The sequence below is a fragment of the Silurus aristotelis genome, assembly GCF_946808225.1.
Source record: "Silurus aristotelis genome assembly, chromosome: 25".
Classification (NCBI taxonomy): domain Eukaryota; kingdom Metazoa; phylum Chordata; class Actinopteri; order Siluriformes; family Siluridae; genus Silurus; species Silurus aristotelis.
The window spans coordinates 4,777,725-4,795,884 of NC_139598.1; the positions used below are offsets into that span (position 1 = coordinate 4,777,725).

Consider the following 18,160-nt stretch of genomic DNA (forward strand, 5'->3'; position numbering starts at 1 on the left):
AGAACCGTTTATTCGTCTGTATACCACACGGTCCAAGAAAGTGGTGTTTAATGTTTGAGAGTGCTCAATGCGCTTATTATAATATGGTATTGTTTCTATAGTTACAGCTCATTCACAGAGACTGGTTTGGTAGAGAATTCACATAATCAAAGACTAAATTAAAGTTGATTAGATGCATGATATTATTTGACAAACAAAAGTATGCCATCATTGCGAACATTCAGGAAAGAAATCTCCAGTAATGGGGTATTGAATGCAACAATAAATGGATAAAAACGGAAATATAATGAGTCCTCAATTAATTTTGTAAACATCCAATAGTTTATTAAACACTCTGGCATGTGCGGTTTAGGAACATGATTAACTCTGTGGTTGGCATCACTGGTCATTTTCTCACCACACCACACACCCAGTTCATGTTTGTTTTCTATTCATAATTTCTGTGTTTTTTTTATTTTTCTGTTCTTATTTCTGCATGTTTTTGGCTTTTTTCTCATGCTGACATCTGTCTCCAGGAAAACCAGCATCCTGGGCTTGTCAGGACAGTAGGTAACATTACTGTATAATTCTGGCACAAACAGATTAATTATATAGTACCCTGGTAGGACCAGGAGCTTTTCAGGATGTGAGCCTTTCTGTTTAAGAGTTCCAAATCATACAAGTGACCTAATCCATGTGTCATATTAGTTCCACATTTTCCAGGTCCTGATAATAAAATACACAAAAAAACAATGCTAATAAAGATCTCTAGTGTTGTTCATAATAAAATACATACAAGGAGCCAAAATTAATTTTAAAATGATTAGTGCTAGCAGTGTAATAGAAAACAAGTGCAAATTCAGAAAACAACGAAAAGCTCTAGCAAGAGTTTCTGTCACCTGGTTTTATTAGTCAGGTGATTCGGCTCAGTTTAGAGAAGGTGCTTTAGAGCAGAAATAAGAAGATCAGTTCATTCTACTGATTTCCAAAATTCATTGAATCTTTATTTCAGTAACCAAATTCCCCCATACCGATTCTGAGTTCTGTGAATGTTGATCATATTACAAATAATCTTCTGTTCGAACCTGCCCGATTCATCCCAACGCATTAGTTCTGGATGGAGTTCTCTTCAATTGGAGACCACTCTGGGCTGTTGAGGTGGACCAATCCAAGCTGCACAAAGATCCATGAAGACAATGGCTTAGGACCGCAGTTTGCATTACCAGTTCTGCAATAAAGCACCTATCATTGAACAGTACACCTCAACAATAATGAAACTGTAATAAATGGACATTCAGTGCCACCCAGATGAGGATGAGTTCCCTTTGGAGTCTGGTTCCTCTCAAGGTTTCTGCCTCAGGTCATCTCAGGAAGATTCTCCTTGCCACAGTCGCCACTGGTTTTCTCATTAGGGATAAACTTGAAATTATAATTAACAAATTTATAGGCTGTAAACGTATACATTTATAACCTTACCTCTGTAAAGCTGCTTTGAGACAATGTCCATTGGTTAAAGCATTTTTCAAAAAAAAAATTTATTGAACTGAATAAATGAAAACATAATAATACGACCAAGAACCGATTATAAAATGCAGAAATTATTAATTTACCATTTAAAATGAGTGATTTGTTCGTTTTGGGTTGCCCACGCATGTGTAGCATCATTCATAATCACCTCATTAACCATGTCATAATAAGTCCAAATCCCATAACAGCCACACTTTTCTGTACCAGAAACAGAATAGAAAACTCAGACTTAAAGACTTGGGAGATGAAATAATAATTTTGGTTTATTGTACAGAGCTATTGGGGTTTTCATGTTACTGTAAATATGATGGATGTTGCGCATATTCGGCATGCAATATGACTTCCTGAGACAATTTATTACCCCTGATAGTAGACAAATAAAAGATTAACACAAAATCATATGTATCTTATGGCTCATATACCACTTTTCATTACTGTAGAGGTGAAGCTCTACAGTATTTACTGTAGCTGGATTCTGGATTGCGAATGTTCAGAAGGTGTTTGTATTTTTCAACCAGAAGCAGTAACTCAGCCTCGGTTAAAAAAGTGGGTAAGAGTTGATATAGTAATGGTTATACAGAAAATACCAGTCCTTTCAGGGGTTTTTTTGGTAACTCAGCAAGGTGCATTTTTTAGTATTTATTATCATTAAGGAAAATAAAAACGCTTGTGAAGTAACAGCTAATTATAACTGCTCTATCAGAAGCAATAATTAGTGTCTTGGATATTTCACAATCCTAAATGCAACATTAAATGGATAAATAAATGGCATGCTGTTTATATTTAGAGTAAAATAAATGGCATTGGCATGAGGTTGTGGTTTAAGAGGAATAAAACATTCAAGACACGCTGTTATAGGAATCAGCTTCAACAAATTGCTAATCATTGTTTATACTTTTTCTTATAACAACTCTTAGAAAAACCTGCCATGTTTAATTGCTCACTTCAATGACTATGACTCTGGAAGGGAAGTTTTTTACACACACACACACACACACACACACACACACACACACACACACACACACACACACACACACACACACAGAGGCAAACAGACGAATTAATCTACTGCCATGTCAACTGTTAATTGAAATGTGTTAACAATGTGTTCCTGTCTCTAATGAAAGTCTGGCTTGAGTGACAGAATTTAATAAACAGAAAGACTGCTTCATCGCTCACTCATCCATCATGTCTCTGTTTTTGCTGTATTTTTATATTTATATTTTGCTGTGTTTTTTTTTTTTTTTTTTATTAAAAATGACGTCGTGCAGAAAGTCCACAGTTTATCCACAGGATAATGCATCGAGTTTAATGAAGTGAATCTCGTTTCCCAGAAGGTTTAGTATTTTGAATGGTGCTCGCAAAGTTGATGGATATTTCCCGGGGGAAGACACACCCATTTCAGTGGAGCTGCTTGCTATTGAGCACACCTGCATGGCTCAGTGATTTGAGGCTCGTCCGGTCTTTGTTGCTTTATAGAAAGGCACGCTTATGCATTGCGCGGTTATTCATTCCACGCGTGTTTTTGTTTTGTCTGAGGGAATCTACGCAAACAAATGCCGCGCAGAACAAGATATAATGGGTGATTGCGGGTGCGAGCGGTGAAATACAAGATATAATGTGTGTGCGGGTTGCGGGAGAATAAAATCATTTGTGGGACTCTTTAATATATATGTATACAAGAGTCTTCTTCTTCTCCCACTAGGGATCGCCACAGCGGATCATCCATCTCCATACCCCTCTGTCCTCTACATATGCCTCTTTCAACCCAACTACATGCATGTCTTCCCTCACCACATCCATAAACCTCCTCTTTCTTCTCCCCCTTTTTTTCTCCTTTCTGGTGGCTCCATCCTCAGCATTCTCCTACCGATATACCCCATGTCCCTCCTCTGCACATGTCCAAACCATCTCAATCTTGCCTCCCTCACCTTGTCTCCAAAACATCCTACATGCGCTGTCCCTCTAATAAACTCATTTCTAATCCTGTCCATCGTCGTCACTCCCAACGCAAACCTCAACATCTTCAGCTCTGCTACCTCCAGCTCCACCTCCTGTCTTTTACTCAATGCCATTGTCTCTAATCCATACAAAAATCGCAGGTCTCACCACAGTCCTATGAACTTTCCCTTTCACTGCAAAATCAGTCCCGCTCCAGCCTGCAGGAAAAATGTACACTGAGTATTTTGCAATGTCAATGCTTCTTCTTCTTCTTCTTCTTCTTCTTCTTCTTCTTCTTCTTCTTCTTCTTCTTTCAGCTTCTCTCATTAGGGGTCGCCACAGTGGATCATTCGTCTTCATTCCCCCCTGTCCTCTACATCTGCCTCTTTCACACCATCTACCTGCATGTCTTCCCTCACCACATCCATAAACCTCCTACTCCGGGTTCCTTGAGTATTTTAAGCTGAGGGTTACATATGGTAGAAACTTATTTGCGTATCAATTTATTTCATTAACCATGATTGTTCTAAGGCCTTCCTCCACCTCACTTTGATTCTCTAGGTGCAGCAGGAGGACAGAAAGGCTTCCTAGGATGCATCCGATCTTTGAAGATGAACGGCGTGACTCTGGACCTGGAAGAAAGAGCAAAAGTGACTCCCGGAGTCAAACCGGGCTGTTCGGGTCACTGCACCAGTTTCGGGATGTATTGCCACAACAGGGGGAAATGTGTAGAGAAATACAATGGCTACTCGTGCGACTGCAGCAACACGGCTTATGAGGGACCTTTCTGCACAAAAGGCGAGCATTTAATTTACAATACATTTACAATTGCAGAAATACTCTTGCTAGGATCTTATTTGGTTAGACGGTTGATTAGATCTGATAATTAAAAGCAAAGACTTCTTGTACTGATAATTGTTGGCAATTTTGTAATTGTTGCCACTTGTGGCTTTCCTGTAATGCAGCATTTATTTAATGTCTATTGAAGGACTCTCTAATGTCAGCATTTTCTAGAAGTATGTTTTCTGCCAAGCAAAAGTCGTTAGGGTTTTTCTGTTTGGTTGTTGGTTTGTTTATTACTTTATGAAAAAGAAATTTCAGAGGCAGCTGAATGTATAGCATAAGTGAGAACAGTTGTTTAAGCAGTGGTTTTGGCTCTGGGTTACTAATCAGAAGGTCAGAGGTTCAAGCCCCAGTACCCAAACTGCCACTCTTGGGCCCTTGAGCAAGGCCCTAAACCCTCTGTTATTCAAAGGTGCTGTATCATGTCTGACCCTAGCTTCCTAGCATTGCTGGGATTTGTCAAGAAAGAATTTCACTGTGCATTCTGTAATGTACATGTGACAAGTAAAACAGCACCTTTATCACATGTAACTCTTTAGTGCATCTTTTTCTCAGTGATTATTTAATCACTAAACATTTGTTTTATTGATGCACCTGAAGTCTGAAATCAAGTACCAAAAACCGTCATGATTCACACATCCGGCAATTAAAACCATCCGTGTGGAAACATAGCAAGAGTTCTGTTGGGTGTCGTGATGATTTACGTAATTTAAAACACCATAATTTCTATAAATTATTTACAAAATTATTTTGTCTTCATGCTCAATGTTGCATATGGTTTCACTAATAATAAACATACATTTGCATAAAGCATCCATATTTGTCCATGACTTTGTTAATTAGAGTATTAAAAACTTTACATGACTTTAATACACTCTTTCTACCACGTGGTTCTTTGATTCAGTGCTGTGCATTAAAATACTGTAACACACTCCTAGCTGTGGATCATAACAAATCATGTGCATTGGGAGTTTTGATTCCATGTGTATCACAATTGATGCAATATACAGTATTAAAGGAAGAGGATATAGAGTATGTAAGTATACACTCACTACGAATTTACTTGAATACAGTTTTTATAATATATACTTCAATGTGCCTCATAGAAGCCAAAGTTATTTTTGTTTATCAGATTTCAGATAATGGCTTTTCACTGTGTACTTTCATCAGTGACTTTACATTATTTTTCAGCTCTGTGATTCCATCTATACAATATAAGAACAAAAGAATTGAAACATCTGACTTTTCCAGTCACATACTTCCCAATTGTATGAAATGTTTTTGGATGAAGTATAGTAGCATTACATTTTCCCTTCACTTGAACCTGTGCACAAAACCAGCTCCCTGAAGATATACTTTACATGGGTTGGAGTGGAAGATCTCTTGCTATAGAGCTTTGACCTCAACCCTATTAAACAATTTTGAGATAAATTGGAACACTGACTGCACCCCAGGCGTTCTCATTCTACATTAGTACACGAATTTTCTAACACCTTCATGGCAGAATGAGCACACATCTCCACAAGCACACTCGAAAATATAGTGGAATATCTTGCCAGAAGAATGTAGCATATAATAACTATAATTAACATTAATAACGGTTAATGGGGACTAAATGTGGAACAAGATGTTCAAAATGCACATCGAAATCTTATTAACGCTTGTTTATATAATGTATATGCAGTTTCTAGTACATTTCCATTTCATACATATGAAATCTTAACATTGCTGCCTCTGGATCTGTTGCAGCAGATCCAGAGTGCAGCATGAAAGATCCAGAGTGCAGCATGAAAGTCCAAAAATCTATCTTACAATCGGAAAATGACATTTTTAAGGCACTTACATACAACATACATTTTACTTACTTTCTCATTAATTCACATTCTTCCTCATGATCCATGATCCTTACATTCTATTTCCAGTGCAACAGGTTGTGAATTAGTTGTGATTTTCCTGCTCTTGTATCAGACATATAGATTTCTCTTACTCAGATAAACAAGCCACATGAGCAATTGTTTACTCTGTCTTTAATAGTCAGTAAGAAAAAGTGCTCTGTTTACAGCTGCTGGAAGAAGTTTACACAGAGTGGCAGCCATTTTGTCATGACTATGTGCAGGTCGCAAACCATACCCATATCCCCTGATCCTCAGGCTGCAGTCTCACAGCTTGTGCAGCTATTACTTGTGCTCAGTCACTGTTAGGGATGGAAGATAAAATTAGAGAGTTTGTTGTGTGTTTGTGTTGCAGACGTGGGCGCTTACTTTGAGGCAGGGACTATGGTTTGGTATAAACTAATGCCGGAAGGGAAGGATTTGACCCAATCGTCACCCACAGATGTGAACCTGACTCAAGAAGTCGTGACCTTTAGCTTCAGCACAACGAGCACTCCCAGCTTCCTCCTGTTCATCAGCTCGAGGATCCTCGACTACATGGCAGTGGTGCTGCAACGCAATGGTACGCACAGTCTACGAACAGGACCAAACAGTTCATTTGTTCTCAGCAATTTTACAAAAATATATTTGCTTCAAGTTTATGCTTCTCGCTAAATGGCCTAAAATCAAACGCCTGGGTGTAGTGATTTCCTCCGAGTGACTTAGCAGTTCATTTATTTGGATCACTTTGGTGTGCAAAACAAAGCAGCGCTTTTAGAAAGCGTCTCAATTTATTCACCGATGCAGCTAAGTAATGTTTAATGGCTCTCCATCACACTCGCTCGGATCGACTTAGACACACTTGAACGCACACATGCATACAGAAATCGCTCCGTCTAGAGTTTTACCGTGTCTGTGATGTGAAAAATAAGAGTCTATTCTTCACCTTATAAAAAAAAAAAAAAGCATTGTTCACGCTTAATCCTCTCCAAATAAGATCTCTATTTTTCTCCCGTTCTTTCTCAGGTTCTCTCCAGCTGCTTTATAACCTCGGCGGTCTGCCCGAGCCCTTCGCTGTCGATCTGGATCAGCGCAATTTGGCCAACGGTCAGCCCCACAGCATCAACATCACGCGGATAGAAAGAGAAATCTACGTCCAAGTGAGAGCCGCTATCTCCCTTACACACAGCCATCACACCATCACCTTGTAATGTTCTTTAACGTTAACACTCAGGTTTTATTTTCAGCTGGATGTCTAGTGTCTGTCACTCACTGTAGTGCGCTGATCTCCTGAGAGTATGTATCGATCGATAAGCAGTGCAGCGCAGTGAGAGCTGATGAGGTGATGAGGTCGAGGTGTGAAGCAGCATTAACGGTGTAGTCTGGATTAGAGATGGTGTGTGTGTGTGTGTGTGTGTGTGAGTGAGTGACTGCGTGTCCTTGAGCTGTGTGTTTTTCGGTCGGTCTAAGCACTTGGTAGTAGTACATACAGTAATCCGTATGTATAAATAGCATATAAAATATAAACCCTCATTTAGCACTGATATAGATTCATTAACATGAACAAATTTCATTGTGTTTTTCCTTTTTCTGTCATGTTCAGGAATTTTCTGATACTTCGTAGTACACAGTAGAATAAAATGTCCTCTTTCTTCTTGTCCTTAGTCTGTATGAACCATAACCACACTGCCCACGTTTACTTTCTTGCTTCTTACTGCTTTTGGCATGCTATCCTTTTTTTCCTCAGAGGAAATCCCACCATGAGGAGCCTAGTAACTCTCAATTAGTCACCACATGTTTGTGAGTTCGAATCAAGTCTGCCCCTGTAGGCTTCTCGACATTATTTATTCATCATGAATAATAGCCAGGCTTTCTAACTTACCTCATGTACCTCCTTTAGGATATATAAAGTTAATACAATTTTAAAATGTAATTCAATCTTTTAAAAAAACTGTCCTTCTTGTTCAGCCAAGTTGGAGCTTATTTAAAACTCATTAGCAAGGGATCATTAAACCTATGTGTCTCTCAGACAGTTTGGGGCCTCGGGGAAAGTTTTTCACAACGACTTTTTCTCTCCGTGTCAGCCATTAGGTGCTCCTGATTAAGGTAAATAGGCTCAAAGCTATTTAATGTTGTCACATGAATCCTTTGCGAATCTCCCACTCTGAATGTCTGATCAGCAACTTGTTTAAGACAGTTTAGCTTGCACGCTTTGGTGGAATTCACAGTTATCAGTGTGTGTGAACATTAAGGACAAGGCAGGGTGTAATTCAAGCACACGCCCACTAGACGGCGCTTGGGAGCTGAATCTTACAGCTAAAATTCTCAATTAATGCAAGTCGAACATTTAATAAAAGAAAAAAATAAATTATTATTATTATTAATTATTATTATTATTAATTATTATTATTATTATTATTATTATTATTATTATTATTATTTAGTATATTTGAGATATTGAAGTAATTTTATGACCAGGCACATTTAAACACAAAAGATATATCAGGATTTCCATATTTTCCAGGGTTGTTCACTATTTATGATAATTGATCACATTTTTACACTACATATATTAAATTTAAATACACTTCCCTCTGAGAACATGATCAGGTGACTCAAATACTTGTATTAATGTTTTCATTGATGTTGAATTTCTTGATAAGTCATGATGTTATTTCATTTATAGTGTGTTCCAATCATTAAACATAATTTGTACTCTTATTAGAGTACCAACTAACCCATGTTTATCAGTATGCTATAACAGAAATTTAGAAATCCCCAGTTTTCTTTTAATATGTTGTTTTTTTCAGATTACATTGGTCTGTATTTTCTTTTTAACAGTTATGAGATAAAGAAACATATTCCCAGCCTAAACTCTTGGTGTGTTTCTTTGTTTTTGTTTTTTTCCTATAGCTGGACCACTATCCTTCTGTCAGTTACACCTTGCCGGAAGCCTCAGACACTTACTTTAATTTGGTCAAGACTCTCTTCCTAGGAAAAGTTTATGGTAAACTCAAATTTTATTCAATCACTTATTTCTGCAGCAGCACAATGTCAGTCTTTACATGAACGACAAAGAGTTGATCGTAATTGAATAAAAGCGGAATGATGATAATGCACATTAACACACACACTAATTTTAAATCAAGAAGGTTAAAAATACCACAGACTGTTGAATAAACAGGAAATTCAGACTTACAGACTGGTATATCTCATGTTGTATTCAGTGATTATTTGGAAAGATAATCATAAGAATTATGATTACAACCAATAGAATAATGATGGATGTAGAAGTGGGTTAATGCTCTCAGCTTAGATAAAAAAAAAATGTAAAAAAAAGGCAATATATTACATTTCAAGCCTAATTACTTAAAATAAATAAAGTGTTCTATTACTAATATTAGGTTCTATTTTTGTATGTTTTTTAGAATATCATTAATTTAAAATAAAACCCAATTTCTATTCACATTTTATGAAGCATGATATATAGTTTCCATTTCATAAATTAGGTTTAAGGTTTTATAGTAACCTCAACAGTTCATCTCACAATAGCATTAAAACAAATTATAATAAAATAGCAAAAGAAAACTTCATATGATCTTTAAAAATGTGGAAATTTTCCAAATATATTATAAAGAGAAATGTTTTCAGTTGTATATGTATGAGTAAGTATTACTACTATTAATTATTATTATTATTATTATTATTATTATTATTATTATTATTATTATTATCAATTTCTTATAAAGATCATGAAATTCTAAATTATCTCATGGAAAAGAAAAATTTAGGCAAGGGTTTCAGGTCTACAGAGAACTCTGACTGCCACCGATTACAATTTCTAGTAAATATCTTTGCCATTGTGTAGTGTCTTGTAACAATAATGTCAAGATTCGTACCAAAAAAAACCTGATCTATTGTATTGTGAGGCGTCTATGAGAGTCACACGAAAACTGAATGAACAACTCAAACAAGAGGACCCATGAGAACAATTCTGTTTGCTGTGTAATGCACTGCATAACGTTTATAGGAGTCACGGGATAAAATTAAGAACAACTTGCACTAGAAGAGTCGAAAGATAAACTACTCGATTTTGTTTCCTGAAAACATACGGAGACTTTGCGAAGCTTTGCTCATGCGCGTTTAGTGTAAAATGATGAGTGATTATTGAAGTGCAGAGGGAGACTCTGGCGACATCTGGTGGGTAAAACAAAGCAATACAAAGACGAAAAACACAATTCTGACAGAATCAAGAAATACAGACGCGCGCACGCACACATACACACACACACACACACACACACACACACACACACACACACACACACACACACACACACGATAAACCAGCTTCTTTTACTGACTTAAAAAAAAAAAAGTTGGTTAAAGCTTTGGACTCTGGACCTGATGGTCAGAAGTGCAAATCCCAGCACCACCCAGCTGCTACTAATGGGCCCTTGAGCAAGGCCCTTAACCTTTGACTGCTCGGTTGTAAGTCACTCTGGATAAGGGTGTCTGCAAAATAGCATAAATATTAATAGCACTAGAATCTGTCTCAGCCTTTATTATATGACAATGAGATATTAACAATTAAAAAATAAATGCAACACATGATGTCATGCATTTTAATGAGAATGTTCGAAGGATAATTTTTTACTTTTCAGTTTTTAAACATCTAAACATTGCATCAAATTTTTGTTCATGTAAAACCTGTGGGACACAAATGGAATCAAAATTGAGATTTATAAACTCATGGACCTTTTTCTAGCATGTATGTGCCGTAGTTTATACAGAGAGCAGCAAGAACTCCTCCATCACAGGCTCATCCAGGGAGGTGACAAGGAAGATGATTTATTTAAAGCATGGTGAAGAAGTCACGAACAGATTTATACTCAGTCTGGTGTTGTGTGTGTGAGAGTTGAATAATATATACATTTTGCAGACTAAATGGTAATACTCCTTCGTTCGATGAGCCTGTAAAGATAATTGGGAACAGAATTGCTCGTCCCTTTGTTCTGGTGCATTGGGACAGAGGGTAGCATTCCCAGTTTGATCCTGAGCATGAGTTACTCTCTGTTTGAAGATTCACAAGTTCTTGTGTTCATTTGGATTTCCACTAACCTCGAGAAAATACATGCCAGTCGGTGGATTGACCAGTCTGAAAGACCCAAAGGTTTAAATGTGTAAATGTATTCGAGGGTGTAATCCCACATCGTGCTCAGCATTACTGCAATGAGCTCTGATTGAAAATCTAGGAGTAACTGATACACCAATTTAGAATCAATTTTTTTTTATTGGAGTTTTACATGATGATGTACACGATGTGTGTAATTTTCATTCGGCAGCATCCAGCAGCAACCCATAAAAAGCATCACACCTACTGCAGTGCACTATAGGGTGTAAATTCCCATTGATTTTGCTTTTGATTGTATTTATCTGGTCCGTCTCAGAGATTTGGGAGTTAGATGAGATCATTCATTGCAGTGTAAATGTGTGTGTGGTTCAGATCAGTGTGTGTACAGTCTTAGTCATGGTCCCACTCGATTGCATTACACCTCTTTACCATTCTCAGAGGTTAGACAAGGTTAGACTCCAGATCCATCCCTTAGGTACTTTTGTTATCCATGTTTTCCTCAAGCTCACTCTGATTTGGCTGCTGATACACAGAGTTGATATAAAGGAGGAGAGAAAAGCAGGAGGGAGATTTCTTGGCAGTAGGACAGAGAGATAAAGAGAGCTTGGTTTTCAGGTAATACTGATATTCCTATTTTGATGAACTACCAAGACTAATAATGTAGCTGAATTCTGTAATTATACAGTATTTTTCAGTCATGAATTGTGATTGTATTTATTAGTTTATTTATTGCTGCATATTCTTACTTATTAATGGCTGATTCCAGAAATATAAATCTCTCTTTGGGTCTCGGTGCACCTGTGTATGAGGCTCGCAGATGGTGCTGCAGGTGCATAAGATTGTTCTGTGGTACTGGGACTGTGTATGTGTGTTACTGCAGTCATTTAGAAGGTTGCTGGAAGGACATACTATCTATATTCCTCTGTACCTTCTTCTCACCACCTCAGATTTTCTTTTTACCCACATGAATGTTTTTAATTCTAATGTCCCAGGGAGATATGAATCTTGTTTTTTTCTCAATGGCTTACTGGTGATCTGGTGCCAATCAGACAAAAGTGCTTCAGATTTGTCAGTTCTGTAATGCCATAAAAATATATATATTTTGCGCATGACTGCTGCATCCGAAGTATAAAGTGTACTCTCGGACAAAACCGTTATCTCTTGCTTGACTGGAGTAGTTCTTTAGTCTCAATACTTCTATTCGGATAAAGCAACATAAACTGTTGAGCAATCAGAAATACTCAATTCTCAGGCGTAGTAATGCAGCACTGCACAAGCCTTTGTCTCAGTTCCAGCTTCGCTTCACACCCACATAAACACACAGCAGTGTTGATGAATGGTGGTCAGCCATAATCTGTGATTTAACTCCCATCATTTTCACAAGCAATTGGAGATACTTAAATATGCAATAATGATCAGTTTGTTTTAGTGGTTGAAATATTACACACAACGCACACCTTGTAATATTTTACTTTTGTATTGCTATTAGGATTTTCTTAAATAACTGGACACATGTATGCATTTTAATAAGCAGGCCACTGCAGTGGATGAACTGCTTGCATGCTTGTGGAAAGGAGATTGTGAAGGTTTTAACACAAATTTGGATAGTAGCTTATATGTGAGAGTAAGTGTGTTATATAGGGGTACAAAAATTCACGGTTCGGTACGTATCTCGTTACAGTTAGGGGGAAAAAACGCAAAACATAAAATTGCTTTAAATTTTTTACTAATGCACTTTATAGTTATTAACATTTATGATCTTCAGCATTTGAACAGTTTACATTTTTAAAACAAATGTAAATAAAATGCCTGCTTGGTTAAATTACATATGAAATAATATCTTTTTAATATTTTATTTAAAAAAAAAACAACATTAATGCAGTACACTTTTTTATTATATTGATTAAATTATCAATTCAATTGGCACAAATTAAATTGATTAAATAAAATGGACAAATTGAATAGTTTACATTTGTAAGACCCCATTTGGGTAATGCAGATATGTATGTAGGTGTGTGTGTGTTTTTACATTTAATATTTAATTTTCTAAAGATATGATTTTCTAAGACATGAGCACATTTTATCCAATGTTTTTATTCCTTTCATCCTTCTTTCATTTTTACTCCCCCAATATGTGGGATTGTCATGTTTTTTTCCTTCTAAGAGAAATTCGTAAAGCTGGACTTAAAGTGCTAAAGAATCCAAATCTATGAATAGCTATAGATTCTTTAGCATTTTCATGCATGCGCAAAACAAATCTTATTTCTGGTACAGAGTGAGTAGCCACAATGACACAGCGCTAACTCTTGTATTCTGTACACATGTTCAGCGAACCAAAAACCCTGTACTTTGGTATGAACACATGTACCGTTACACCACTAGTGTTATACTAAAGATGCTGTGCTGTTGTTGAGAATGTGACCAAAGCTAGGGAGGTTGGGTGGAGTGGAGCTGCCAGTATATATAATACCAGTACAGAGTCTTTAACACACGCCAGCTCAAAAAGTTAACATCTATCCATCTGTCCGTCCATCTATTAATCCACCCACCTGAAATCATGTGTTCAAGTTTGTTAAAAATGAAAAATATAATAATAAATAAGATGTGATGTTTATTTTATGTTTTTATTGAACAGGAATTAAATAGATTTTTCCTGGCAAACATTATGCAGTCCACTGTATTTTTGGTAATGTTCACTTGGGTCTTATTTCACACTATCACCCAATGTCTCTAATCCAATTCAGCAATCTGCTTGCCCCTGAATATGATATATGTGGGACATTAAGATCTGCAGTGGTTTTTGGAAAGGCGGTATATTTCCTGGAAATGGGCAAGATGATACTAAACTATTTGCTGTGTATGTACTTTGATCCTGATTGACATGATTACTTCAGCTCAGGGATAGCGAGCTATTAAACATTCATCATTCTCGGCCAGCTGAATCAATAAGTGGGAAATGAAATTCAAACCATGTCCTTCTACAGAACTACATTAATGTCGTTCAATTATACAAATAAAATAGCGAACAGCAGTATTAATAAGCCTAGCTTAGACCTTGTGGAGAGGGTGGTTTTTGACATTTCTAAAAAGAAAAAAACTTAGATTTACGGTAGGATCTATTTCATTTGCTTTGTTATAGATAGTTCTCTGTTTGATTTTAATTGATTTTATAGAGTCACATGGTCTGCCTGATCAGTTGCAGGGATATCTATTCTGAACTATAGTTGGCTCTATTTAGAAACCAGTATAGAGTAACAGGATAATGTGTAATATAGTCCAAAAGTTTCTCGAGAAATTTAATATCAAAAATAACAAGAATGAAAGAGTCTAGCATAAGCATTAGACTCAGATTTGCCTGATGCAATGCAGAGTGCATTAAATTCATGTAACACACACCAAGCTGTGGATTTCCCACTTATAAAATAGTCATTGCACTGACAGTTAAAACTGCTTTTTGATTTCGAGTTTTTGCAGTGAAAAACTGACAGACACACAGAGAGATTGTGTGTGTGTGTGTGTGCGTGCGTGTGTGCGTGCGTGCGTGCGTGTGTGTGTGTGTGTGTGTGTGTCTGTGTGTGTCTGTGTGTCTGTGTGTGCCAAATACAAAAGTGGGATATTCACTTCCTTAAGTTAAACAAATTGGGAAATAAGAAAATGTTTATAATCGTACACTACACACGTTTTTTTTCTTGTAAATGTCCTTGTAAGTGTCTCTGCGCCCAAAATTGATTTCTTCTCCCATGGCAGCCATCGTGGAATGAAATAACAGGAATTAAACCCTAATGAATATATTTGAGCAGATGCTACAGATGTGGTTTGTGAGCTCTGACTAGTGTACCCCTATGACCGTCCAATTAGAGCATGTGAAAATGCAGAAGTTTTCATGCCTCAGGGTTAATACATATTAATTTCTATTTAAATTTATTAAAATGTAAATCAGTGATTCTGAGAGTGTTTAGGCGAGCAGTGAAGGCCTTGCTGGCCATAATTGTTTATAAGGCAGCACTTTAGTCTAGAATGCTTATTTAAACTGAGAGAGACAGAGACAGTGTAAGGGTACAATTTGGTAGTGCAATAAGCTTGTAAACATTATTGAGACAAGCGACAGACTTGAGTGGAATTATATGGGCAGTGAGTGCAAACACTGTAATAGTGCAAACATTGTAAATCGTAGGAAAAATGAATGGAAGTGAGGTGGTCGGATAATGCTGGTCGAACATTAACAGCAATAGGCTTCTCTCAGGTTTAAGATAAGACCTGCTCAGGGTTATATTGCACTAAACACATCCATAGATATTTGGAGTGCATTTTTATGAATGTAATCAATAAATAGTTTACAAATTTGATTGAAAATGAGATATGAAAATCATGTTTAGGCAAGCTCTAAAATTTGTGTGATTTTATATTATGAACATGAGGAATATTATAAATATGGATAATAGGCTTAAAAATGATGAATACAAATAAATTCTATAATGTATTACAAGCCCTACGATTGTGATCCACTGTTTGTTTGTTTCTGTGTTTCTGGCAGAAACTGGTCCCATCAACCCACTGCTAATAGAGAAGTATAACACTCCTGGCTTTGTAGGCTGTCTGTCCAGAGTGCAGTTTAACAACATCGCTCCTTTGAAGGCGGCTCTTCGTTCACATCTCACTGTCTCCGTCTCGCATCAAGGCAAATTGGTTGAGTCCAACTGCGGTGCGTCTCCACTCACCGTCTCACCGATGTCTGCTAATACTGACCCCTGGAACCTAGAGGGAGGTAAAGAACAAGATAACAGCAACTTAAAATGTGTTAAAATAAAAGTATAATTGAATTATAATCAAGCATTGATTTACTGGTCATTATTCATGAAGCGATACATATAAATATTTTCATTTCTATAAAACTTTCCAAACTAACCATTACTAAAGGGGCTAAATTATTCCTCCCATTTCTTTATGTGTCTTTCTTATTATGCCATCAATTATACTGTGTGACATACTGTGTTGAAATTAACATCACAACCAGCCACACCCAATTCGTATCACACAATGCTTTTCTGTAGGCGCTGACTTTCCCTTCAATGAAGAGCGAGTCATATCAGCTGGGTTGAACAGGAATTCGACAATAATCGGAGGTAGAAAATGTGAAAACATAATTTGCATTGGCTTCTTCAGGTCTCTCACCTTCATGGAATTTTTACAAAACAATCTTCCTTCTCGGTTTAGGCGTCATTGCAGTTGTGATCTTCACCATACTGTGCACTCTGGTCTTCTTGGTTCGCTACATGTTCCGCCACAAGGGAACCTACCACACCAATGAATCCAAAGGGGCCGAACGCTCTGAATCAGCCGATACGGCCATCATCAACGCGGAGCCCCATTTCACAGAGGCCCTGGAAGAAAATAAGAAGGAGTGGTTCATTTAATAATAACGCTTTCACACTCATGGAGGATGAGAACAAAATGTAAAATGCTGTAATGATATATGGAGGTATATGGCTGTGCAAGGATTGATGTCTGTTTTTTGCACTGGCCCAGACTGTATAATTTGTAGATGAATGAAATAGTGGCTTAATGGGACAGGCAACAAAAGCAGGTCCAAAAAAGCAAGATGTGCACCAATGGGGAACAAAAGTGTGCCAGTTATCTGTTTTATTCTAGACTTTTTCCAAAGCAAATCGAGGCAAAGTGCACGAGGGCACGGTCACAGATCACACGATGAACTCTCCGGCAGACTCTGTAAATGTGGAGCAGGGGTACAATCTGGAATTTGCTTGTTTTCTTTTTTTACATGTATTTTATATATTGTGCACTTTTTTTGATCAGGGAAAACCAAATGGCTTTGTTAATTTGTTATTAATTTGTCATAATTGGCCACTGATGGACCATTTAATTCTATTACTAAATAACTATCCTGTAGCCATGGACGTTAATTGCACTTTTGTGTATAGAATAAATACATATAATGAGCTGAAACAGAGCCAGCTATGACAGGAAATAAAGTATTTGTATGAAGCAAACTGACTCAGTTTTCTGTTTTAAGATGAATACAGTGTTTAAAATTCCTCAAATTCTTTCCTGTGTCAGTATTAAATTTGTATCTAGGGCATCTACCACAATATATAATTTATAGGCTCCTCATTTTAGTAAACAATGCAGCAACAGAAATCGTTAGGATTCTGTCTTTTTGCCCAATTCTGACTCCCACCGGCTGGAGACTACCTTTGTTACTAAAACGTGTCTGATACACCTACACAAGTAATGCTGTATGTACAAATCTACATTTTATTCTATGAACTTGGAGAACTTTAGTATTTAGGGGGTATTATTTGAGCAGGTCTGTTTTCTGCCCACCTACATGGATTTGATCTCCCCTATTTTTTTTCAGTCTAAATACCCAAAGAGCTACTAAAATGAGTCTGGTACACCTACACAAGTAATAAACTGTGTGTCCAAAGTCCAGAGTACAAGCAGGGGGTCGCATATTCACCGTCTATTTTAGCCCATTTCTTAATTTCGATACTTTCGCTGTCATTACTTTTTTTTCCCACCAGATGTCGCAATTGTGTTTCTGTTTTACTCATTAGTTCTCATTGTGCCTCTATACCCCCAGGGTTCTTTTGTTTACCCCTTGCTTGGTATTTCTTTTGCCATTTGTGGTCTCGAGCTTTTCCAGTTCTGAGTGTAGATTTTGTTTTTTGCTTTTTATTTTACTGTCTTCCCAAGTGATTTATATATTTATTTTTATTTATAATTTTTTTTTTTTTATCATTTTCTTTTTTACTGATTTTAGAGGTTTTTACTTTGGATTGTTCAGATGTTTCCTCCACTAATTTTTTTCAATTTTTTTTACTTTCAAAGGTCAACAATTTAT

General features: G+C 36.9%; 1 protein-coding gene across 1 annotated transcript in view; it reads left to right on the forward strand.

Moving 5' to 3' along the window:
- LOC310719981 (contactin-associated protein-like 2) overlaps positions 1-17,306 on the forward strand; it is a 138,997-nt gene extending 121,691 nt beyond the window's left edge. Inside the window, exons 18-24 of the mRNA XM_083530208.1 lie at positions 4,012-4,248; positions 6,541-6,747; positions 7,191-7,324; positions 9,078-9,171; positions 15,833-16,063; positions 16,350-16,421; positions 16,513-17,306. Coding sequence (XP_083386334.1) covers positions 4,012-4,248; positions 6,541-6,747; positions 7,191-7,324; positions 9,078-9,171; positions 15,833-16,063; positions 16,350-16,421; positions 16,513-16,712 — 1,175 coding nt within the window. The 3' untranslated portion in view covers positions 16,713-17,306. The remainder of the gene's footprint in view (positions 1-4,011; positions 4,249-6,540; positions 6,748-7,190; positions 7,325-9,077; positions 9,172-15,832; positions 16,064-16,349; positions 16,422-16,512) is intronic.
- Positions 17,307-18,160: the final 854 nt, after the last annotated feature.